Consider the following 26906-nt stretch of genomic DNA (forward strand, 5'->3'; position numbering starts at 1 on the left):
ACCAGTATTGCACACAGCTCAGGCACGTAACAAGTGTCAAATTGCTTTGAAGCGTCAACTTATTTCTATATAACAATACACAGGCAGTACCATAAAAAGCTCCAGGGAGAAAAATACTTCACAAAACATTGTTACATAACAGGTGAATTGACATTAAAGCTTTGGCTGAAGTTTTAAGGTTTCTTTTTGAACAATGACTCGAACCGTGAACATTTCAGAACCCATCATAAACTCAAACTAACAATCAATCTTACACCTCCTAAAATCTCATACATACATCATACCAACCAAATAGATTTTCTTTGTGTACACCAGGGCAACTAGGGAGAGCACAGAATAGCACATAACCATCTACCCAGATGATCGGCATATATATACACACAAAGGATAAAGAAAATAAATCCATAAATAACCCTTTCATAAATAATCCCTTTCGTGTCACCATTAATTTTGCCTCAACTCGTGGCAATTGTGCAGTGCAAAGTAACAGTGCGGGAACCAAAATTGCTCCATTGATATAATCAAGTGTAGAAAAACTAAAGAAATCTCACAAAATGCTGAAGTGCTTTTAGTTGATTAGGCATTATGCATGCGGATAGGCCTTTTTCACAGCAGTCGTTTTTGTCTAAAAGGCAGGAAGTAACACAGGTGCAACAAAACATTAATTAGGGTTTCCAACTTCCAGTCCATTTAGGTGTTCCAGTGCTGGGGCCCTAATTAGTGAGTTGGTTGCACCTGTGTTTAACTTGCCTTTTAGACATAAAATGGCAGCTGTGGAAAAGGCCCATCGGAGGCCATTACACGTCTGGCCTGTGAGTGACGTGACGAAGAGAGTGCAATCCCATGATGCAGCAGCCCCTGATGAGAGCAGCGATGTTGTACACCGGAGCACTTCCGTCCACGCCATGCCGTGAGTATAGCCAGGCCACTGTAGGCAATACAGGCGCCGCTACAGCAACCAGATCCACCAGGAAGCTGTTGCTCCAGTAGCGTTTGCCGACCACGGCCAATCCGGGTGGCACGCACGGCTCCTCTTCGCCAACACCGAAATCCAGCTCCTCCATGAACCTTCGGCTCTCCACGGGCTCCGAGCTGCACATGCCGGAATTGGTGGAGGTGTCAGGGCTCTCTGGGGGAGCAGGGCTAGTAGGCAGCGTGTCAGGGCTCTCTGGGGGAGCAGGGCTAGTAAGCGGCATGTCGAGGATCTCTGGGGGGGCGGAGCTAGTAGGCGGCGTGTCGAGGATCTCTGGGGGGGCGGAGCTAGTAGGCAGCGTGTCAGGGCTCTCTGGGGGGGCGGAGCTAGTAGGCGGCGTGTCAGGGCTCTCTGGGGGAGCAGGGCTAGTAGGCAGCGTGTCAGGGCTCTCTGGGGGAGCAGGGCTAGTAGGCAGTGTGTCAGGGCTCTCTGGGGGAGCAGGGCTAGTAAGCGGCATGTCGAGGATCTCTGGGGGGGCGGAGCTAGTAGGCGGCGTGTTGGGGATCTCTGTCTGGTCTGTGGGGAGGTTTGGGAGGCCCAGGAGACCACTGGAGGCTGGGAGTGCTGCGTCCCCCACTGTTCCCCCATGGAACTTCAGCAGCTGGAGCAGCAGACCTTGGAGGTCCAGAGACATGGACAGCACGTCGGTCTGCACTCCCTTGTCTTCCGTGACGGGCTGCTCTGTCAGAGGGGAGATGCAGGAGATGTCAATGGTGGTGGAAACAATATTTATTGGACATGCATCCTCACCCTCTTCCAGCACCGTGGACACCCCGGGCCCTGGCTCTGCCCTCAACTTGCCACTAGAGTCCTGACTGAAATCCACTGCAGTGGACATGAAGACCTGCTCCAAAATGTCCGCTCTGTTGGCCATCTCGTCGTTCACCAGCAGCCCACTGTCCGCCATCTCCTCTGCCGCCTGGTCCCCCAGCTCCAGACCTCCCTCTTCCTCCATCTTCTTCCCACTGCCATCAGGAGAGTTGCAGAAGAAGTCCAGGGGGGGTTCGTCTTGGAGGGTGCAGCCGCTCTGGGCAAGTTCCATGCTCTGCAGCAGGGACTCCAGCTTCCGGTTCTGGATGTTAATGTCAATGAAGTACTTCTGTATTCCCTTGTCCTTCTCCATCAGGCTGGTCTTCATGGTTTCCACCACCTGACGCAGCTGCTTGATCTCCTTGCGAGCCTCTTTCAGGGACAGCTGAGCCTCCACCCGGTGGCACTCCTCCTCGATCCAATCCTCCCTCATCCTGCCCAGTTGGGACTTCAGCTCCTCAATCTCCATCTCTCTAAATGTAGAGAGGGAGAAAGAACACGCCCAGGGTTACTCAAAGATAAAGGGTAGCAAAGACAAATCCCTAAAGGACAGCTTTTTACTAAACTGGATGTTGTCGTTACATAGTGAGCGTTCCCTGTGAAAAATTACTCTAAAAAGCATCACACCCATTTGTTGTTACATGGTGTGGAGATTTAAACAGCTGACCAAAACATCTGCACTACTGCTATGGTGGACTATGGTATCTCCTCCTGATATAACCACAGCCCTCCTACCTTAAAGTCGAGCTGGAATTAAAAATGACTTTTTTTCTATTTTAGGCAGCACTCTTGCCTCGGCTTGGAAACGGTAGTATGTCGGGAAGCAGCCAGTTGCCCGGTTCTCTGCGGATCCCACTTGTATAGGGGCAGAACACACTGAATCCCACTCCATTTGGGGGCAGAACATGCCATACAAGCACCACGATTGGTCAACATCAACGTCAGTCCCCAGAACAGTCAAATCACATCATCCACACGCTATGTCCCGTCTCTCGACCCTGTTCCAGTCAAAGCCATGCTTGTTTCCACTCGGATACGTCATCACAGACCCTGACATCTCACTACAGCTCGTCTTTCAAGTCATAAAACGATCCAATTAGAGGAGCTCCTGTGTCGCCGAATATTAGCCAACCTGTCATGAACTCTGTTCTGGGACTCCAGCAGCTTGGTCTTCAGGTGGCGGATGGCCACCTCTTTCTGCTGCAGGGGCGTGAGGTACTGCTCGGGGTTCGGGGGTCTGATGCCATGGTTGTCTCCACAGGAGTGGTAACGGCCCAGGCTCACCGTTCTGCCGGGCAAAAAGATGATGATGCACAAACATTAGATAAGCCGTCTTGTTGGAAGGCCAACTTTACACTTCTTGAAGACCAACAGTATTTCGTCACAGTCACCAACTAGCCATTTTAATGCAACAGAAAAAACCGACGCAAATCCCTGCCTGCAGAAGGTCATTACTTAGTTCAGTGTGGCTGAGAGAGTGCCGTCATGGCAGATGCTCTCTGAAGCCTGGAATTACTGTCTGACACAGGATTACCTGCATGCAGACTAGAGACAGAAAATAAACTAAAATGCTTGGTTATCTAAATCAATGCTAGCGGAGTCAGCTAGGGAACACCATTGTAAAAAATGCATTAATTTGTCTTAAAAAATGTAGACACTAACGGCATTAACATTCAAATGCCCTGTGCACGTTCGGGGAAAAGTCCTGTGATCATATATTTTATGATGTTCAAAGAAAACCGATAAAACAATGTTTTTTTCCTGTTGAGGATGAGTGGGTGGATTAAGCAGCAAGCCCATCTCTTCCAAGCAGACTTCACCAGTAGCATAATATCCTAGCAACCTGGGATACTTGAGGCTTTGATGCGAGCGCTCTGCATCCCTGCCAGAAATAGAAACAGCCCGCAGAAGGTAGCTAGAGACAAACATGTCACATGACACCTAGCCAGGGACAGGAGAGCTGACTGAGGGATGAAAATATCCTTAAGTGACGAGAGTGGAGATTATAATGCATTTATTAATGTGCTGCTGCACAAAAAGTCAAAAAGAAAAAGCTGTGGGATGGATTTGTTTTTCATTTTTTTCCAAGGAGTTTTGGGTTTATCCTTATGCAGGGTTTAGCTGCCATAGAAACACAAAGCCTATGGAGTAAATATTCTGTCACCAAGTAACAAGAGCCAGCAGCACCATGCTAGAAAGAGTTGCAGGCTGCTCATTTCATCTATTGATTCAGTGATGCTGAAATATTTATCAACCACACCAAGGTGCATGCACACTCAAAATTCAATTTCAACTCAGTTGCAGTCGGTAGGGTCACTATCTGGGTATGACTTTTGCTTTATTAAATCATCAATAACCCCATCCACAGCCAAATCATCGCCCATATATAATCCCAGGCAGCTGCAAGACTCAAGAGAGGAAAAGATCAAACAGTCTGAGCCTAATCAACCAACTACCTGCCCACTCAGTTTATGCTTCACATAGCCACAGCCCAGACCTCCCATCACATAGCCACAGCCCAGACCTCCCATCACATAGCCACAGCCCAGACCTCCCATCACATAGCCACAGCCCAGACCTCCCAATCTCCAAAATGTACTCCTCCAAGTGGAGAGTGGAGCGTAAGTGTGTAAGTGTAATAGAGGAGTGGAGAGTGGAGCAGAGAAGTGTAATAGAGGAGTGGAGAGTGGAGCAGAGAAGTGTAATAGATGAGTGGAGAGTGGAGCAGAGAAGTGTAATAGATGAGTGGAGAGTGGAGCAGAGAAGTGTAATAGATGAGTGGAGCAGAGAAGTGTAATAGAGGAGTGGAGCAGAGAAGTGTAATAGAGGAGTGGAGAGTGGAGCAGAGAAGTGTAATAGATGAGTGGAGAGTGGAGCGTAAGTGTGTAAGTGTAATAGAGGAGTGGAGAGTTGAGCAGAGAAGTGTAATAGAGGAGTGGAGAGTGGAGCAGAGAAGTGTAATAGAGGAGTGGAGAGTGGAGCAGAGAAGTGTAATAGAGGAGTGGAGAGTGGAGCAGAGAAGTGTAATAGATGAGTGGAGAGTGGAGCGTAAGTGTGTAAGTGTAATAGAGGAGTGGAGAGTTGAGCAGAGAAGTGTAATAGAGGAGTGGAGAGTGGAGCAGAGAAGTGTAATAGATGAGTGGAGAGTGGAGCAGAGAAGTGTAATAGATGAGTGGAGCAGAGAAGTGTAATAGAGGAGTGGAGAGTGGAGCAGAGAAGTGTAATAGAGGAGTGGAGAGTGGAGCAGAGAAGTGTAATAGATGAGTGGAGAGTGGAGCAGAGAAGTGTAATAGAGGAGTGGAGAGTGGAGCAGAGAAGTGTAATAGAGGAGTGGAGAGTGGAGCAGAGAAGTGTAATAGATGAGTGGAGAGTGGAGCAGAGAAGTGTAATAGATGAGTGGAGAGTGGAGCAGAGAAGTGTAATAGAGGAGTGGAGAGTGGAGCAGAGAAGTGTAATAGAGGAGTGGAGAGTGGAGCAGAGAAGTGTAATAGATGAGTGGAGCAGAGAAGTGTAATAGAGGAGTGGAGAGTGGAGCAGAGAAGTGTAATAGATGAGTGGAGAGTGGAGCGTAAGTGTGTAAGTGTAATAGAGGAGTGGAGAGTTGAGCAGAGAAGTGTAATAGAGGAGTGGAGAGTGGAGCAGAGAAGTGTAATAGAGGAGTGGAGAGTGGCGCAGAGAAGTGTAATAGAGGAGTGGAGAGTGGAGCAGAGAAGTGTAATAGATGAGTGGAGAGTGGAGCGTAAGTGTGTAAGTGTAATAGAGGAGTGGAGAGTTGAGCAGAGAAGTGTAATAGAGGAGTGGAGAGTGGAGCAGAGAAGTGTAATAGAGGAGTGGAGAGTGGAGCAGAGAAGTGTAATAGAGGAGTGGAGAGTGGAGCAGAGAAGTGTAATAGAGGAGTGGAGAGTGGAGCAGAGAAGTGTAATAGATGAGTGGAGAGTGGAGCAGAGAAGTGTAATAGATGAGTGGAGAGTGGAGCAGAGAAGTGTAATAGATGAGGAGAGTGGAGCAGAGAAGTGTAATAGATGAGGAGAGTGGAGCAGAGAAGTGTAATAGAGGAGTGGAGAGTGGAGCAGAGAAGTGTAATAGATGAGTGGAGAGTGGAGCAGAGAAGTGTAATAGAGGAGTGGAGAGTGGAGCAGAGAAGTGTAATAGAGGAGTGGAGAGTGGAGCAGAGAAGTGTAATAGATGAGTGGAGAGTGGAGCAGAGAAGTGTAATAGATGAGTGGAGAGTGGAGCAGAGAAGTGTAATAGATGAGTGGAGAGTGGAGCAGAGAAGTGTAATAGATGAGTGGAGAGTGGAGCAGAGAAGTGTAATAGATGAGTGGAGAGTGGAGCAGAGAAGTGTAATAGATGAGGAGAGTGGAGCAGAGAAGTGTAATAGATGAGGAGAGTGGAGCAGAGAAGTGTAATAGATGAGTGGAGAGTGGAGCAGAGAAGTGTAATAGATGAGTGGAGAGTGGAGCAGAGAAGTGTAATAGATGAGTGGAGAGTGGAGCAGAGAAGTGTAATAGATGAGTGGAGCAGAGAAGTGTAATAGAGGAGTGGAGCAGAGAAGTGTAATAGAGGAGTGGAGAGTGGAGCAGAGAAGTGTAATAGATGAGTGGAGAGTGGAGCGTAAGTGTGTAAGTGTAATAGAGGAGTGGAGAGTTGAGCAGAGAAGTGTAATAGAGGAGTGGAGAGTGGAGCAGAGAAGTGTAATAGAGGAGTGGAGAGTGGAGCAGAGAAGTGTAATAGAGGAGTGGAGAGTGGAGCAGAGAAGTGTAATAGATGAGTGGAGAGTGGAGCGTAAGTGTGTAAGTGTAATAGAGGAGTGGAGAGTTGAGCAGAGAAGTGTAATAGAGGAGTGGAGAGTGGAGCAGAGAAGTGTAATAGATGAGTGGAGAGTGGAGCAGAGAAGTGTAATAGATGAGTGGAGCAGAGAAGTGTAATAGAGGAGTGGAGAGTGGAGCAGAGAAGTGTAATAGAGGAGTGGAGAGTGGAGCAGAGAAGTGTAATAGATGAGTGGAGAGTGGAGCAGAGAAGTGTAATAGAGGAGTGGAGAGTGGAGCAGAGAAGTGTAATAGAGGAGTGGAGAGTGGAGCAGAGAAGTGTAATAGATGAGTGGAGAGTGGAGCAGAGAAGTGTAATAGATGAGTGGAGAGTGGAGCAGAGAAGTGTAATAGAGGAGTGGAGAGTGGAGCAGAGAAGTGTAATAGAGGAGTGGAGAGTGGAGCAGAGAAGTGTAATAGATGAGTGGAGCAGAGAAGTGTAATAGAGGAGTGGAGAGTGGAGCAGAGAAGTGTAATAGATGAGTGGAGAGTGGAGCGTAAGTGTGTAAGTGTAATAGAGGAGTGGAGAGTTGAGCAGAGAAGTGTAATAGAGGAGTGGAGAGTGGAGCAGAGAAGTGTAATAGAGGAGTGGAGAGTGGCGCAGAGAAGTGTAATAGAGGAGTGGAGAGTGGAGCAGAGAAGTGTAATAGATGAGTGGAGAGTGGAGCGTAAGTGTGTAAGTGTAATAGAGGAGTGGAGAGTTGAGCAGAGAAGTGTAATAGAGGAGTGGAGAGTGGAGCAGAGAAGTGTAATAGAGGAGTGGAGAGTGGAGCAGAGAAGTGTAATAGAGGAGTGGAGAGTGGAGCAGAGAAGTGTAATAGAGGAGTGGAGAGTGGAGCAGAGAAGTGTAATAGATGAGTGGAGAGTGGAGCAGAGAAGTGTAATAGATGAGTGGAGAGTGGAGCAGAGAAGTGTAATAGATGAGGAGAGTGGAGCAGAGAAGTGTAATAGATGAGGAGAGTGGAGCAGAGAAGTGTAATAGAGGAGTGGAGAGTGGAGCAGAGAAGTGTAATAGATGAGTGGAGAGTGGAGCAGAGAAGTGTAATAGAGGAGTGGAGAGTGGAGCAGAGAAGTGTAATAGAGGAGTGGAGAGTGGAGCAGAGAAGTGTAATAGATGAGTGGAGAGTGGAGCAGAGAAGTGTAATAGATGAGTGGAGAGTGGAGCAGAGAAGTGTAATAGATGAGTGGAGAGTGGAGCAGAGAAGTGTAATAGATGAGTGGAGAGTGGAGCAGAGAAGTGTAATAGATGAGTGGAGAGTGGAGCAGAGAAGTGTAATAGATGAGGAGAGTGGAGCAGAGAAGTGTAATAGATGAGGAGAGTGGAGCAGAGAAGTGTAATAGAGGAGTGGAGAGTGGAGCAGAGAAGTGTAATAGATGAGTGGAGAGTGGAGCAGAGAAGTGTAATAGAGGAGTGGAGAGTGGAGCAGAGAAGTGTAATAGAGGAGTGGAGAGTGGAGCAGAGAAGTGTAATAGATGAGTGGAGAGTGGAGCAGAGAAGTGTAATAGAGGAGTGGAGAGTGGTGCAGAGAAGTGTAATAGAGGAGTGGAGAGTGGAGCAGAGAAGTGTAATAGATGAGTGGAGAGTGGAGCAGAGAAGTGTAATAGATGAGGAGAGTGGAGCAGAGAAGTGTAATAGATGAGTGGAGAGTGGAGCAGAGAAGTGTAATAGATGAGGAGAGTGGAGCAGAGAAGTGTAATAGATGAGTGGAGAGTGGAGCAGAGAAGTGTAATAGATGAGGAGAGTGGAGCAGAGAAGTGTAATAGATGAGTGGAGAGTGGAGCAGAGAAGTGTAATAGATGAGTGGAGAGTGGAGCAGAGAAGTGTAATAGATGAGTGGAGAGTGGAGCAGAGAAGTGTAATAGATGAGTGGAGAGTGGAGCAGAGAAGTGTAATAGAGGAGTGGAGAGTGGAGCAGAGAAGTGTAATAGATGAGTGGAGAGTGGAGCAGAGAAGTGTAATAGAGGAGTGGAGAGTGGAGCAGAGAAGTGTAATAGAGGAGTGGAGAGTGGAGCAGAGAAGTGTAATAGAGGAGTGGAGAGTGGAGCAGAGAAGTGTAATAGATGAAAGTGGAAAAATGTTGAATGGTTAGACATGATGAAGAGGTGGTAATAGCTGATCCCACTATATAACAAATTGCCCCGCAAATTTCAAATCACAGTCCTTGTGAAATGATTATTAAACAGGTTTGTGTACCTGGAGGTGGGGCTGGAGTTGCTGCTGCTGTTTGTTGAGGAGGGGGCTCTGGGAGGAGTCCGGTAGGGAGCGTACAGCTCTGCATCGCGGTTGGCTGTAGGATTCCCTGCTGGTTTGAACACTGGAAGGGGTCTGATGTGGGTCCAACGACTTGATAAAGCATTAAAACAAGAAGAAAAAATATATAGATCATTTTGATCAGTTTACGACCAATTGCAAAAAAAAATCTGCATCATCAGCCTAAATGCAGCCATCTGTTTCGGAGACCATCTTTTGTAAAGTAAGGAAACTAATCACACTACTGAACCAGACAGAATAGATGCACCACATACCTGCGTGGAATTTTCTTTCCAGCAGAACTGCATGCAAGGCTCTCCCTGGTCTTTAGGCTGCCTGTGCTGCTGGAACAGCTGAAGTCTGCATCGCTACCTGCAGGGAAAGGCATCAGTGTGTCGCCAAGCTGCTGGACAACAAACCCCCACACCGAGCTCCACATGAAGACACACACACACGCTTAACATTCTGTATTTTCAAGGCCACAAACTGGGCATTTGTGACCAATCTTCTTGTTTCCCGTCATGTCTGTTGATCCTATAGCCTATAGCCCCTTTCGTCACTCTTTCCGGGTCCCTTCTCCGCTGGTAGACTTCCCCGCCGCTGAAACACCCAAGCAGTCTAAATCAGCGATACGCACGTATTTACAAGTGTCACAGAAACATTTCAAAGCCACCTACCAAAGCAGAAGGGTTCATTGCTTCTCTGCGGCGGGGTTTGAACGCTCGATGCTGCTAATAAATGCCTCTTTCTATCCAAATTCTGTGCCGGTGAGATTATTTTTTCCGGGTTAGTACCCCGGCCATCACAGCGCTCCACATAAATTCAATAATCTCACCAGCACAGAATTCTGATAAAAAGGAGGCATTTATTAGCAGCATCGAGATTTCAAACCCCACCGCAGAGAAGCAATGAACCGTTCTGCTTTGGTAGGTGGCATTGACATGTTTCTGTGACACTATCAGACTGCTTGGTAGTTTCAGTGGCAGGGAAGTCTACCGGTGGAGAAGGGACTCTGGAGGGGAGATGATGACGTCATATACCCAAAAGAGTGATGAAAGGGGCTATTGATCCTAGTTTCTGCTTTCCATAACCATTCAAAATGATGACCAAAACTTAAGCACCTTCCAGCAGCCCATCCTCCCTTGTTCGGATCTCAAGCAGTGACTATCACGTTACAGTTTCCGTAAGCAGGACCTCCGCTAAAGTCTCCCCGAAACCAGAAAGCAGAGCCTCAAACAGATACCTCTCATACAGCAGCTGTCTGATGGACTGCTCCCCATATGCTATACCCTTTGTTAGACTAAGTGAGTTTGAAGTAGGCAGACTCAGGCTCTTTCTATCGTTCTATCTCAAGACTTCACTGATGAAAGAGCCCTCTTTCCCTCTAGCCAAAATTCTTTCGGAAATCTGTGTCGGGCATTAAACTCACCTTATTTCTGCATTTTGAAGGCATAGGTAGGGTCACATGGGGCAACCTTATTATATCGGAATCTTAGTTGCTCCAAAAAGTGAGCAGTTGTTTTAAAAGCCAAAGTTTTGCGAGAATTGACCAGTTATCTGGGACCAGAGTGCCGATGCATGAGCACTGGCATCATTTTGTCTTCTAGTACAGACATTTTAGACAGCCCCCAAACACATGACATCAAAGATAGTCAGAAAGATGGCAGATATGAAACATTGCTCAAATTGCCAACAACCTTTCGGGGGGGGAAAAAAGCCCAAAAGGATACAATCGGTGGAAAACGTTAACATGCACCAGCCCAGAACCGGTCGCCATTGTAAATAAGAATTTGTTCTTGATGACTTACCTGGTTAAATAAAGGTTAAATACAATAAATAAAAAATTTAGAACCTCAATTTATTTTACCCAGCAGAATCACCAAATCATGCCAGTGCGCATTAGTCAGCACTCTGGTCCCAGACAACTATCCGATTATCCACAAACTTTGTCTTTTAAAACAATAACTGCTCACTTTTTGGAGCAACTAAGATTCAGATATAATAAGGTTGCCCCATGCGACCCTACCTATGCATTCAAAGTGCAGAAATAAGGTGAGTTTAATGCCCGACAGATTCCCGTAAGAATATTGGCTTGAAGTCTTGAGACGGGAACGATAGAAAGAGCCTGAGGGTAATAGACAGACATACAAATGATCCAATCTCATATGGTTACAAATACTGCCATCACTCTAAAATGTATAAATAACAGTCAACTCACATCAGAAGTGCATAAGCTAAATGAAATTAAATAATGCAATCTATCCAAATGTTGCAGACAACACATCAGCAAATTAAACCTGGAACACCACCTTCCACTCAAAGGGCTTGTGCAGAGAATCAATCACATCACCATACTGTCTGTTGCATTGCAAAGAATGGAGATTTAAAGCCATACCTGAGTAGCATCTCTTGCCATCAAATAAAACCATAGTGCACAATGGTGACTGTAACAAACAAAACGATGCAAAAAGTGATCCTCTAGCACTTGGTGAGTCAAATGAAGGTTGGTACACATTCAATCAAGACTAGTAAACTGCTAATCAGCCTAATTGGTTAAGCCCCTGAACCTTTTCATCAACCAATCAGCTTAAGTTTTTTGACTTGTGATCAAGCAGTTTTGTCTACCGGCAGATTTTTGGTTCATTCGCCTAGATTAAAAGAGAGGAAGGTAATTCTGCTGGGGAATAAACATTGAAGCGTAGCATAGTGTTTCTGATATGTTAACACAGCACAAGTCATTAGTCTCTCCTCTTCCTTACCAAGCAGCTGCTTCCCAGCCCGTGTCTGCTGAGCTCAACATGCCTGGGGAGCTGCTAGCTGCTGACATCTGACAAAATACACACTTACTGTAGTATTGTACTTTGGTCTTTGGGGGATATACTGTATATATATACATTATATATATATATATATATATATATATATATATATATATATATATATATATATATATATATATATATATATATACACACACACACACACACACACACACACACACACACACACACATACATACATATATACATATATGAGCAGTATCTTATTCCCCTACTACTACTAACAACAACAACAACTCTGATTCTATAAATGCTACAAATTCCTATTAAAGGCTGAGCTGATGAGGACTGTGATATACAATTGGTTTGACTATACTGTTGACAAAATGCACTTATTGTCACTTTGGACTAGGGCTGTCAAAAATATTCTATATTCGAATATATATTTGAATATAAAAATGTAAAGAATATTCAAATATGAAAATCTATATTCAAATGTATTATTATTTATTATTATTATTATTATTATTATTATTATTATTATTATTATTATTGTTGTTGTTGTTGTTATTGTTATTGTTATTATTATTATTATTATTATTATTATTATTATTATTATTATTATTATTATTATTGTTATTTACATTTAACCAGGTAAAAAACCTGGCCGTTTGTTTGCCTGGTTATTTAAAAACATTACAAAAGTGTAGGCTACTATATTAGTACTGACTGAATAATATGAAGAAGAAAAAAACAATGTTTATGTTGAAATAATAAAAATGTTTATGTTCAAATAAATATACCAAGTAGTTATATAAGCTCTCTGGTTGTATTGGTTTGCCTTGCCATGCACGCAAAAAAAAGAGAGAGAAAAATGATTTGAATATATTCAAATGAATATGTTTTGTTTAGAGGGAAAATTTGAATATGATTTTGGGCCAATTTTGACAGCCCTACTTTGGACACAAGTGTCTGCTAAATTACGTAATGTAATGTGATATAATGTAATGGTACTAAAGCATTTGCACCTTATTTTGGTTGCTTGTAATTTTTAGGTAAACCAGCTGAATTGATTGGTTTGTTTATTCTACTGATGGTCTGTATAAGATAATCAGCTGAACGCCTCCATAGAGAGGCAAAGTGAATGCCACTTCCTGCTTCAGCACTGTACCAGAGATTTTCTTCCGCAATTTATTTTCCCATAGACATTTTGTAAAGTGCTTATAAAAATAGTTTTACTTGGTCAAACCAAATGGTTCAGTTATATTTAAAATCGGGAGAGACCATAGAACATTTCACTTGGACCAAAACTTAAAAAAACAACATCAAAGAAATATTTTCTTTAAACCCGCATTTCTTTACGTTGTGGTCCCAGTGAAATGTTATGCGATCTCTCCTGTTTCTAAATATATCTGTACCGTTTGGTTTGAACAAGTAAAACTCTTTTTATAAGCATTTTATGAAATGTCTATGGGAAAATAAATGGCGGCTGAAAATATCTGGTACAGTGCTGAAGCAGGAAGTGACGTTCCACTTTGGCTCTCTATTGTAAAATGTGTATGTATATATATATTTTGTTTTAGTTCTTTAAACTGAGAGACTTGCTGTAAACGTGGACAATAATGATGGACCTATACAGTATGTGTCTGCAAGCTGTCCTGTCGACTGACTGATGAATCCTTCTTTACCTCTGGGTTTCATGGCAGATCTTGGCTCCCTCTTATGCCTCGGGGTGCTCCTCCGCTCGGTGCTCCACTCCGCCATCACCCTCACCCTCTTCACTTTGGTCTTGCGCTCGGCGGTTGATGGCAAGCCGTGGGGACTGTTGTCTGAGCCTGACGGGGTTTTGGAGGGGGACACACACTGACTAGTGGGGCAGCCAGTGTCATCTAGTGTAGACAGGCACACAGACAGTAATAGCCAAGAAGAGGCAGGAAGCGAAACACAAGCAGTCAATCAAAGCTCAAAGTTCAGCCTTGACTTTATCTGAGAGATAACTCAGACAACGGATTTCACACAATGGCTCATCACTCCCACAACAAGTGGTTATGGAATGTTTGGATTGCTGTGTTGTAGACTATGTAGTAGTGTATCACCACTCCCCCCCCCCCCACACACACACACACACACAAGCATTATGCAGTGTATGCTGAAGTATCTGAGGCTGTCTCAGGCTGTCATTCAGGGGTGTAGTCGTGGTAAATACAGAGGTGGGTAAACTATCCAAGGTGAGTATTTTACCCACCTTGTTTGCCCTCATTGATTGATACAGTTGATCTGAAGGTAGATGAGTAAAGACTGCCTCATTTCAAAGATGTGGGTAAACTGTGTTTACTTGTGTTTACCCTCTACTACACCCCTGCTGTCTTTGGACTGGAGCTGAACTTCTTACCAGAGCAAAAGCTGTTGGTGCTGATGGTCCTTTTGGAGTGATCTGAGCTGACGTCGCACTCCTTTCCTTCCTCCTCTGAAGAAGGTGAATCGGACAGCGGTGATCCTTTGTCTTTGGGCGGGGAGGGATGGAGGACCAGGCGCGGGATGCGGCTGCGGGAGCTTCCTTTCTCCGGCGACTTCTTTTCCTGTTCAAACCAACACGTGTCAAAGCTACAAGCAGGGATATAAACGACACCTCAAACTCATGTTTACCACAGAATATAGTTGACCTTTTAGGCTGATATAAATGTTGATTATATCAAATCCATAGTAGTAAGCTAGCTAAGTAGTATCAAAAACCAATCAGCATGAAGCAGAAGTCTACCACCGGTGACCAGGTGCAATGGAAAGACTCACCTCATATTCCTGGAACGGTCCCATTGTGCTTCACGCTGCGTTTTCCCCTAAAGATGGAACAGAGAAGAAGAAGGAGACAGAAACCAGGTGAGTCATATTTCTGTCAAGTGTGCATGTGGCATCCTCTTCACGTGGCTCTCAAACCCTCACAAACAAGGCCGAGTCTGTCTGAAATCTGTTACGCCACAAATACCCCCCCCCCCTTCCTCGCGTGCGCACGCACACACACGCTCACACGCACACACGCACACACACACACACACACACACACACACACACACACACGCACACACACACACACACACACACACGCACACCGCCTGGTACAGATGGCACAACAAGCACAGAGCCAACAGCGACCAAAACACAGTGAATTCATGGATTTATGAAACAAACCCTGTGTATCTCTTCCTACAAATAAACATTCCCACACATTGCAAGTTGACCTGTTCTCCATTGGGCTTTGGGCTGGCATACTAGCATTTATTGAATCATAATACTAATAATAATAAATAGAAATATATAGAAGCAAACCTGATAGTGATAAAATTCACAAGTAAAAACAAGAACTTGCCGCAAGATATTAAGGATAAGAATTGAATGGGGGGGGGGGGGGGGGGGCAAAGTCGTTGCATCAAAGCAAACCTACATTTATAGAAAATCAGTTTTAAGAGATGATTTCAAATAACATAGATGTTCTAATAATCTACTTCTGCTTGTGGTATCACAGGAGTTCTGATTTTGGTGCCTATATAGTTGGAATAATGAAGAAAGATGCCTAATATGCATTTGAATTTTTTTCTTTTCATCATAGTCATCTGAAAATGAAGATAGCCTACTACCAGAAGAAGTGTCCAACTTGTCATTCTGCTAAGCAATGCATAACAAGAGTAGGCTAACTTTCCTTATTGACATCCTGTGCCAAAAGAACAGTTCTGTGCAAAAACGATGGGGCTGCCAACCAAAGGTTCTGCTGCTGCCAAGGAGATATGATGAATAGAACAGTATCATATCCACAATATCCTATGTCAATAATGGAGCAAAAGCAGATACAGTAACTGAATTAAAAAAGTGGGAATGAATTTCACCCTGACATTGGGTTCCATTTCATACGTGGCGTGCACATACAAACACAGAATGGGGATATTTTATTGATGCTGTACGATTAAATAATTCAAAATTCTTCTCATGCTTGACTGAATTTTACACAATCATTTCACCTGTTGAATGCCGTGCCTCTTTTAGCATCCTCGCCAAAGGGGGTCAAGTTATGTAACTGCTGTGTTTGCTGCATTTTTCTTTTTTGTATTGGGGATGATGTAATTGACCCTAAGGCCTGAACATTGCTGTCACATCAGTGAATGTGAGCCCGTCTTTCCTCCCACATGGTATCTTTTTAGACATTTATATACCTGACCTATAGACTGAAATGTCATCATCTGCATTTCCACAGACCACGATACCATCACAGTATCATCAAAGCCTCAAAACACAATCAGATTAGCAAGTGGGGCAGAGCAACCAAAACCATACCCTAGCAACAGTCTTAGTGACCAAAACCATACCCTAGCAACAGTCTTAGTAACCAAAACCATACCCTAGCAACAGTCTTAGTGACCAAAACCATACCCTAGCAACAGTCTTAGTAACCAAAACCATACCCTAGCAACAGTCTTAGCAACCAAAACCATACCCTAGCAACAGTCTTAGTAACCAAAACCATACCCTAGCAACAGTCTTAGTGACCAAAACCATACCCTAGCAACAGTCTTAGCGACCAAAACCATACCCTAGCAACAGTCTTAGCGACCAAAACCATACCCTAGCAACAGTCTTAGTAACCAAAACCATACCCTAGCAACAGTCTTAGTGACCAAAACCATACCCTAGCAACAGTCTTAGTAACCAAAACCATACCCTAGCAACAGTCTTAGCGACCAAAACCAATACCCCAGCAACAGTCTTAGCAACCAAAACCATACCCTAGCAACAGTCTTAGTAACCAAAACCATACCCTAGCAACAGTCTTAGTGACCAAAACCATACCCTAGCAACAGTCTTAGTAACCAAAACCATACCCTAGCAACAGTCTTAGTGACCAAAATCATACCCTAGCAACAGTCTTAGCAACCAAAACCATACCCTAGCAACAGTCTTAGTAACCAAAACCATACCCTAGCAACAGTCTTAGTGACCAAAACCATACCCTAGCAACAGTCTTAGCAACCAAAACCATACCCTAGCAACAGTCTTAGTAACCAAAACCATACCCTAGCAACAGTCTTAGTGACCAAAACCATACCCTAGCAACAGTCTTAGCAACCAAAACCATACTCTAGCAACAGTCTTAGCAACCAAAACCATACCCTAGCAACAGTCTTAGCAACCAAAACCATACCCTAGCAACAGTCTTAGTAACCAAAACCATACCCTAGCAACAGTCTTAGTAACCAAAACCATACCCTAGCAACAGTCTTAGCGACCAAAACCATACCCTAGCAACAGTCTTAGTGACCAAAACCATACCCTAGCAACAGTCTTAGTAACCAAAACCATACCCTAGCAACAGTCTTAGTAACCAAAACCATACCCTAGCAACAGTCTTAGCAACCAAAACCAATACCCTAGCAACAGTCTTAGCGACCAAAAGCATCCCCTAGCAACAGTCAATAAAACCATGCCCTAACAATAGTCATTAAAACCATACCCTAGCAACAGTCATTAAAGCCATACCCTAGCAACAGTCATTAAAGCCATAGCCTAGCAACAGTCATTAAAACCATACCCTAGCAACAGTCATTAAAGCCATACCCTAGCAACAGTCATTAAAGCCATACCCTAGCAACATCTAAGAAAGTCTTCCAGTGAGCCTACAATGATACTGTAAGATAGTGAAGTGCTAGGAAAAGAAATGAGAGATGAGGGAAGAAGGATGACAGGGTTGATACTTCAAGCAAGTAGGGGAACGAAAGACATCCAAAATATTGGGAATGAAGATGAGGTGGATGAGATGTAGGAGCTGAATAGAGTCTTTCAAGAGCCTGGCCTGGCACACAGTATTATGGAACGTCTCAAATCATTTGTTCCAGTACCTGACTGTCTTCTTCTGCTGCTGCTGGTGGTGGTCCCACTGCAGCATGAGCCACATACTGAAGGTCTAGGAGGATTTGTCAGTCTCTGAAACCTACTGAGATGTTTTGATACAGAAGCCTGCCCATGCGTGTGTCACAAAGTGTAACCAGGAAGCCAGTGTCACATTGCATGTTTATATTTTTTCTATTTGGACAAACGGAAGGTGGACGGGCAGTGTGGAGTGCGGACCCAGAGGAGGACGGCACGGAGCCGATGGTAGAGGAAACGGCGCGACAGCTGGACAATAACGAGCGCCCCCACTACCACCACCGCCAGCGGTGGCCTAAAGACTGGTATCATTGACTCCTCTTAAAGGACGGCTTTTCCGTGGGGAATATGAATATATATTAAATCTCACGCCCCTAAGGTTTTCGAATCCGTTGAAATTTTTGAAATTGGTTGTTTACAGCCAGAGATATCAAGCATCTCTCACATTATTTCCATGTCGCTCTGACGCAAAACGCGTCAGAGCGACAGGGCCAGCCTTGCGGAAGTCGAGGACCTATGAACTACAATTGTTGTGAGCCATGGTCCCGCCTCTAGAGGTCCTCCACGCCCCTTCAGAGGTCTTGAACAAAAGCAAAAGGCAGCCATCTTTTTCCACCACCTAGCCTGCTGTAGCTAGGTTAGCTTTCCATAGCTCCTTGCAAAGAGACCATATCTCGGGAACGGAAGCACTAACAGACACGGGACTGGCGGCATTGGAAAGCTCGTCAAATTTTACATCTAGTAGTAGGTGCGTTGAAGTAACGAAATCAACGCTGGGCTATGTACCCGTTTTTACACATTATTACAGAAAATAGTTACAACATCAGATGCGCGTAACTCCTACGAAAATGCCTTAAAATGCATGAATTTTTTTTTATGAAGACATCTCCCGACATATATACTTTTAAATTTTATTAAATTTAAATTTGGTGCAATTTGGAGGCAATTTTATTTTCGATTTTTTTCTTCTTCTCATAGTGTATTATTGTCGAAGCCTTCTTCTTCTTCTTCTTTGAGTTTTATGGCGGTTGGCAAACATATATGTGCATTACCGCCACCTACTGGAGTTTTTTTTTTTTTTTTTTTTTTTTTTTTTTTAATTTTTTTCCCGATTTTTTATCCCATTTTTATCCCCCGTTTAGTGCTCATTTGAATTACTCAATCCTGGTTGCTACTCCATCCTCTGCCGATCTGGGGAGAGCCGAGACTGATTCCATGCATCCTCCGAGACATGGGCAGTCAAGTCAGCCGCTTCTTTTCACCTGCCCGAGGAAGCTTCACCGGTAGGACATAGCACGTGGGAGGTTCACGCTATTCCAACCAGTTCCCCTCCCTCTGAACAGGCGCCCTTAACGATCAGAGGAGGAACCATATAAGCAACCAGGATGTTGCATGTTTTTGTGAAGGGGGTTCCTATATGAAGGAGACCCCCGGGAGGCACGGGGAGAACATGCAAACTCCACACAGAAAGGCCATTTTGCCGACCCCCACCCGGGTGGTGGGCACTCGAGGACATGCGGACGGGCACGCATTCCTTCAGTGTTCACATCGGCCCAGGTGGGAATCGAACCCACGACCTTCGAGCTGTGAGGCGATAGTGCTTACCACTGCACCACCGTACCTCCCTCACCTACTGGAGTTTGATATCAGCCAAATGCCTGAGGGGTGGGCATGGAAACGAAGGCCACGCGAGCCCAGTGCATTGTGGGAAATGTAGGATTTCGAGTCCCCGCACCTGCACCTCCCCCCCACCAGCCCCCCCCCCACACACAGAGTGGATTTCTGTTGATATCTCTGGCTGTGAAGAAGCAATTTCAAAAATTTCAACGGATTCGACAACCTTAGGGGCGTGAGATTTAATATATATTCATATTCCCCACGGGAAAGCCATCCTTTAAAGAACATTGACACCGTTTTTAACATTGCCCGTCCCATGCCTACTGACTGTACTGCCTTCACCGGACAACGCCCCCCACCCCTCTCCAGCAGCATCATAAAGACTTTTATCCTGGACTTATCTTAAACATTCACTGCTGGTTTTAGACTGCTATCTATTTGATTTTTCCCAGAAGTGTCACCTTTTTGCTGCCGCATCTTTTATATAAAAAGGCTTTTACCACCCAAACTGTGTTGTGTGCTGCTGTCAAGACTGGGGTATTATACATTGTGACACGTGCTCTGCTCCCTATAGATAAGCGTCCGTCCCCCCGCCCAACCAACTAGCAGCTTCTGTCTGTTTTGATTGCGGCTCACCCTGTTCTAGGGCTAGGCGATAATTCGATATGATCGTTTATCATCTTCCAGTGGAATCCTTGTGATGATATAAAGATATTTTAATATCATGACACACTGCTGTCTAAATTGATGACAGCAAACTTTACTTAAAAACTCATCATAAAATGAGGTATGGGAGGAATATTATGAATGTATCTGTTTTATTTGACATCACACCTAACATTACCATTCGGTTCAATGAGATCAAGATTGATTTGATTATTTAAGGTGATTTTGCATACATGAATGATACCGTGATATATATTGATATAGAGAAAAATCCTTATTATTGTGATATTGATTTCAACCATATCGCCTAACCCTACTACTACCCTGTTCCTGCCCCGTCCCAGATCCCCATAAAGCAGGATTATGCAATCGGCTTGTTCTCCCACCCAAAACCTCTGCTGGACTCCAGATGATGTTGATTGGTTACCTGCTGAGTGATGGCCTAGGCATGATCTAAGCTGCAAAAAACATTTTTTCAACCAACTTCACCACAATGAAGAGCCGAACTGCCTGCATAGGTGATCCACAGTCACCCCAAAAATCACTTGTCTATAAAGCAGAACAACATAAGCCTGGGGGGAGGGAGAGTATTGTTGGCTATTTTAGGAAGCTGTACTGAGGAAGGGACAGTTAAAGGTCATTAAAGCATGGAGAGGATGAGAGCTATTGGATGCATACTGTGAGAGAGAACATGACTCCTCAACATCTACTAAGTATCTATTTCCTTTATCCAGATGATTGGAGCGGCTGTGACCGATGCCATCTCATAATCCATCCCCTCCCAGTCTGCTTTAACGTTCATGCATATGAAGTCGCTCGAAGCCGCTTATTCAAATCTGGTAATTCCCACAAGCCATAATGTGTTCAGTTCGTTTGTTCTGCTGACTTGATCGTTCCCGAGGTGTAAAGTTATATAATTTCTGCGATGACGACATTTGAACTGAAAGCCACACACTACTTTACTGAGAGAACATGAGCTTAACCGGGCATGTACGTCCACAATTTCCTTTTTTCTCTCTTGCTTGGATCTGTTGTGCATAGAATAAACTGTTCTCTGCAAACTGAAGGATTCATACTGTAACAGCACAGGCGAGACTGGTATCGAACCCAGGATCTGTCACTGCCGCTGTAATCAGGCCCGTAGCTACCGTTGAGAAAACTGAGGTCATGACCTCGGTATTTAACACACCAAAAAAATTTTTTTGAAAAAATTGAAAAAATTGAAAAATAGCCCCGGTCCCCAGATCTATTAATCTGTCATTGATGTTTTAATGCGACAGTTGATCGGAAATGCAACAATTTGCTTCCTCTCTGTGCTATAGAAGGAAGAGAGATAACTCACAACATTCAGATTTTGCATTGAGGCTAGATTGGGGCTAGACTTTGGGGACAGTTCTATTGAAGTGAATGGGTAAGTAACTCCCAGTGATGTTTGTGTAGATGGGCCATTGTATTTAATTGAGCAGTATTCTGCCATGTGACCTGTATGCAGAATATAAATTATATCATATGGGGAGACATTTATTTTTTGTATCATTTTAAGGCAACAGCACAGTAAAGAGGATATTAATCTAACATGATGTATGTAGTTCTTTATAGATGTAGCCTCTTCATTTTGCTCTCAAAGTGCACCAGATTGAAGCATTTTACTTTAAAATGGACAAAATTTTCTATCCGGGGGGGCACAGCCCGCCCTGGGCCCCCCACGCCGCGCTAAAATGACCTCGGTATTTCTCAAACCCTGGCTACGGGCCTGGCAGGCCCGTAGCTACCATTGAGGACACCGAGGTCATGACCTCGGTATTTTCCACACCATTTTTTTTTTTTTTTTTTTAAATAGCCCTGGTCCCCAGATCTATTAATCTGTCATTGATGTTTTAATGCGACAGTTGATCGGAAATGCAACAATTTGCTTCCTCTCTGTGTGCTATAGAAGGAAGAGAGATAACTCACAACGAATGGGTAAGTAACTCCCCTGTAGGTGATGTTTGTGTAGATGGGCCATTGTATTTAATTGAGCAGTATTGTGCCATGTGACCTGTATGCAGAATATAAATTATATCATATGGGGAGACATTTATTTTTTGTATCATTTTAAAGCAACAGCACAGTAAAGAGGATATTAATCTAACATGATATATGTAGTTCTTTATAGATCTAGCCTCTTCATTTTGCTCTCAAAGTGCACCAGATTGAAGCATTTTACTTTAAAATGGACAAAATTTTCTATCAGGGGGGGCACAGCCCCCCCGGGTCCCCCCACGCTGCACTAAAATGACCTCGGTATTTCTCAAAACCTGGCTACGGGCCTGTCTGTGTGTAGGCTAGATGTTTTCATGCCTCTGCTCTGTGTGTAGGCTAGATGTTTTCATGCCTCTGTGTGTAGGCTAGATGTTTTCATACCTCTGTGTGTAGGCTAGATGTTTTCATACCTCTGTGTGTAGGCTAGATGTTTTCATACCTCTGTGTGTAGGCTAGATGTTTTCATGCCTCTGTGTGTAGGCTAGATGTTTTCATACCTCTGTGTGTAGGCTAGATGTTTTCATACCTCTGTGTGTAGGCTAGATGTTTTCATACCTCTGTGTGTAGGCTAGATGTTTTCATACCTCTGTGTGTAGGCTAGATGTTTTCATGCCTCTGTGTGTAGGCTAGATGTTTTCATACCTCTGTGTGTAGGCTAGATGTTTTCATACCTCTGTGTGTAGGCTAGATGTTTTCATGCCTCTGTGTGTAGGCTAGATGTTTTCATGCCTCTGTGTGTAGGCTAGATGTTTTCATGCCTCTGTGTGTAGGCTAGATGTTTTCATGCCTCTGTGTGTAGGCTAGATGTTTTCATGCCTCTGTGTGTAGGCTAGATGTTTTCATACCTCTGTGTGTAGGCTAGATGTTTTCATACCTCTGTGTGTAGGCTAGATGTTTTCATACCTCTGTGTGTAGGCTAGATGTTTTCATACCTCTGTGTGTAGGCTAGATGTTTCCATACCTCTGTGTGTAGGCTAGATGTTTTCATACCTCTGTGTGTAGGCTAGATGTGTGTAGGCTAGATGTTTTCATACCTCTGTGTGTAGGCTAGATGTTTTCATGCCTCTGCTCTGTGTGTAGGCTAGATGTTTTCATGCCTCTGCTCTGTGTGTAGGCTAGATGTGTGTAGGCTAGATGTGTGTAGGCTAGATGTTTTCATACCTCTGTGTGTAGGCTAGATGTTTTCATGTCTCTGTGTGTAGGCTAGATGTTTTCATGCCTCCCTTTGTTTCAGAGCAGATCTTTAGCCTATTCTAACAGGCTTTTAGCTGGTATTTTGATAGGCTACCACACGGCCTGACCCCCCCACCCCCTATTCCAAAGACTGATTTTACAATTGTCATTTTGTGTAGCCTGGCTATAACCAGCAGTGGGTTTTTGTTTGGTTTCTTTTAGCGCCCCCACTGCCTGCTTAACATTGGGGATGTATAAAAACAAACAGAATGGGAGGGGGAGCTGCATGCACCAGGAATAAAGGCAGATAAGTGTGGAACGCGATCCATGATGCTGAAAACAAGTTCAAAAATTTGGCCAGATTGTTCAGTGCGCCAATATTCAAATGATAGAAGCATCACCGAACTTCAATTTGTCAACATCATTTCAGAATCCACCTGCACTTCCATCCGAGCATCCTGGCCAAGGCAACAGCTCCACATTTGATTTCTTTTTTCTTTTTTAATAGCATGAACTGAATGTGACATAGAAAATAAATCCTTGCCTGGATGTTTGATGGTGATTCCTCCAGTCGCAGAAGGATGCGCGCAAATCGATGAAGCACAAAGGGTCGTTCCTTCCGCCTCTGCTGTCTCCTGCGGTCTGCTGTATAGAAACTCACTGCGTTGCGTGCGTTCATCCTGTGGACACACACTATTGGACAAGAAGCGAGACCTCTGACAGTGCACGCACAATATGAGTAGCCGACCATCGTGTGTTACATAACGCATACGCCATTAGCTTACGCACGAACTCTCTCGCTCCCTGATGAAATAATCTAAGCCACATGATCATCAAACATAATTATTTTGGTATAATAGTAGGTTCTCATCCCCATGAGACCATATGGCCTACATTTAGTAGGCAAGCTATATATCACTCACAAAAACATTGGATTTAAGCAATGCTTTATAGTCATAGATGATGGATTTATAGGCTAATCCTCTGTCCAGGATATATTTAGCCTTCACTTGGTCACGTTACGAGCTATGGCAACTATCGCACAACGTGACATAGCCTATCAGATGCAAAATTGCATGACTATTAAATATAGGCTAGCCTACATATAGTAGCCTAGGTCTATGTGTGATGATTGCAGTTGAAGTAGGTATAGTCACTTCTGTCATAATGTCAGAGTGAGTTTCGGCTCTCCATGGTGCTGAAACCACAGAGTTCACCAGCAGGGCGCCACCATCCGGTGTGTCTTATAAAAACGCAACGCCTGCACTTTGAATGACAATAACAAGAGTTTTTATCACGTGATGTAGGCTAATTACATGTAGGCTACCACTTGCAGACAAGTGCGTGAAAGTAGATGCCTGAAGAATCACTGGCCGCTGGGAAATATTGAACACAATCTCAGCACGTGACGCAGCTTGTCTTGTCCACATGCTACAGTAAATGTAGAACTGGCCCCCTCTGCTGGAACTATAGAGGTACTGTGATGCTGTGTGTGGCAGTCATTTCTGTCAGGTGTAGGCTATTTATTATTTATTGCACAGAAATGCACGCCACACTTCAAGTGTAGAAAGTATTAGCCTATCTCTATATTATTTTACACAATTTTTATTTCATACTTTTTCCTCTGAAGACTTTTTACCCTGTAAGTACAGGGTACCAAATCGTACCACGTATTTACAGGGTAGCCTATAGTACGGAGTGTACTGGGTACAATATGTGATTTTACCCTGTAAGTACAGGGTACCAAATCGTACCATAGCTTACAGTGTAAGTAGGGGAGAGTGGGGTGAGTTGTGCCAGTTTTTACTTGAGGTGTCTTTAAAGTGAGGGCATGACAGTAATGCCTCCAACTAGAATATGTAAATATATTTCAGGATGTTGTGCACCACTGGGAACACTCCCTTTGGATCTTAAATAAACTGTTTAAAAAATATGGCTTTTCAAAAAAAAGTGGTCTCTTGGCACAACTTGCCCCCGGTGCGGGGTAAGTTGTACCTTTGGAGAGAATACGTTGGGGTAAATTGTGCCATTGATTACTGAAGTAAAACAGAACATTTTCATCTCATATACTGTAATGCTATATCAAAGCAAGACAAAATAAAAACAACATTAAAGTCCAGTGTACTATAACAGGGTTAAACAAGGCTAAACGGTAGCAGCAGTTGACCTACATATTTAACATTTTCAGAAATAAAGATTATGTTCAAAATGAACAAAATCAACTATCACAGAGCCAGGCTACACTTGCCAATACTGCAATATTCTTCAACAAGGTATATTTAAACATTTAAGAACAAAATGAAATTAAAATTCACTAAATCAACTGCAACTGCACTGGCACAACTTAACCCAGGCCTTTTGGCACAAATCACCCCGTCCCCACCATTTTAACAAACTTGTATCATATAGCTGGTTTGGAGCTAACATCATGCTAACAGTATAGCCTCATATTGTAGCTTACTAAAACACTAACACATGTGTGAAATGTTTTCAAGCTTGTCTATAATTGTTCAGACACAACAATCAATAAACCTTGATGATAAAAAAAATTACTTTGAGAGGCAAAAAACAGTTTTTTGAACTTAAATGTGCTTAGCGCTCTTGTGCCATCTGCCTCCCTTCTTTGCAGAGTGAGTAAAATGGATGCCTCTTCAAAAATGTGTGGTCACATGACCAATTTCTTCTATGGTTTTCTAGATACAAGGGGTGGCACAACTTCCCCCTGGCACAACTCACCCCACTCTCCCCTACGGGGTGTATGGGGTACAAGATGTGAATTTACCCTGAAGTACAGGGTACCACACCTGTACTTACATGGTAATGGGGTACAAGATGTGAATTTACCCTGTAAGTACAGGGTACCAAATCTGTACTTAAAAGCAGTGTTAATTCTCTCATAGTTACATAGTAACTACAGGGGCGCAGGACCTAAAAGCAGTCCTAACTATAGTTACTAACTACAGTGTAACTTCAGGGGCACGGGCTGTATTCTAAAGCAGTGTTAATTCCCTTGTAGTTACATAATCTACAGTGTAACTTTAGGGGTGCGGGCTGTATTCTAAGTAAGGGTTAATGCACGACGAGGTGTCCATTATCACTTTTTAAGGGACGACGCAAGAAGCGTGAAGGCGAGAAGCGTGAAGGCCTTGCTTCCGCGAAGGCCCTTAAAAAGTGATAATGGACACCTCGAAGTGCATTAACCCGCTTATACCATGGTCACTTGCCAAAGAAACAAAACAAGACCATTCATTTATATTTCCATGCATTTTGCAATCAAAATGTAGTTTTCATAACCTTGAATATGAGTTGAGAACCGGTGAGAAAAAATAGTCCCCTCGGCTGCTCAAGATTAGGCTAAAATAAAATAAAATTGCCGCTTAGTGCCTGCTGCACCTGGCACAATTCTAGAGTCAAGCTAACTAATAATTTGGCCAATTGTAGCCTATGTAACGACATACAAAATAAAATGGCAATGTCTAAGAATGCAACGCCATGTAACTGGGTCATTTAAACTCGCATTCCAGGGAATTGCGTTAACGTCTGCGGGTCTTATAAGACGTAAATGGCGCAAGGCAGGAGTAGATTGAAAACTATCTGCTTTCAGTATGTTGGAGTCCAGGTATGTTTTGTAGCCTACAAGGACGTCTCTCAGTGTGTTGGTGTTAACTCCCCATTTCGTTGTTTTCTTTTTGTTGATCTCGTTTTTTTCCTCTTTGACTTGATTTGTATCAGTGATAAGAGCTGCTTGCTGCTTGCTGCAAGTTGTAAACAGAGGGTTTGACAGTTGACAGCTGAGAGCCCGGCTTCTGTCAGCTGACCAGAATGAAAATCATATTTCTAAATAGCTGTTATTTTAATAAACTGAGCACTCAGGGGTAATCTAAATAGTTACTTTG

At 43.8% G+C, this 26906-nt stretch overlaps 1 protein-coding gene across 1 annotated transcript; it reads right to left on the reverse strand.

Annotated features, from left to right (window-relative positions):
* Nucleotides 1-797: 797 nt before the first annotated feature.
* Nucleotides 798-14436, reverse strand: sybu (syntabulin (syntaxin-interacting); the record flags this gene model as incomplete). The annotated part of the gene is made up of 8 exons (XM_083644292.1): nucleotides 798-1168; nucleotides 1478-2256; nucleotides 2916-3071; nucleotides 8786-8935; nucleotides 9118-9214; nucleotides 13311-13511; nucleotides 14015-14201; nucleotides 14413-14436. 8 exons carry the CDS (start codon nucleotides 14434-14436, stop codon nucleotides 798-800), a joined length of 1965 nt encoding a protein of 654 aa, XP_083500418.1.
* Nucleotides 14437-26906: the final 12470 nt, after the last annotated feature.

The sequence above is a fragment of the Poromitra crassiceps genome (assembly GCF_964638095.1).
Source record: "Poromitra crassiceps genome assembly, chromosome: 1".
Classification (NCBI taxonomy): Eukaryota; Metazoa; Chordata; class Actinopteri; order Beryciformes; family Melamphaidae; genus Poromitra; species Poromitra crassiceps.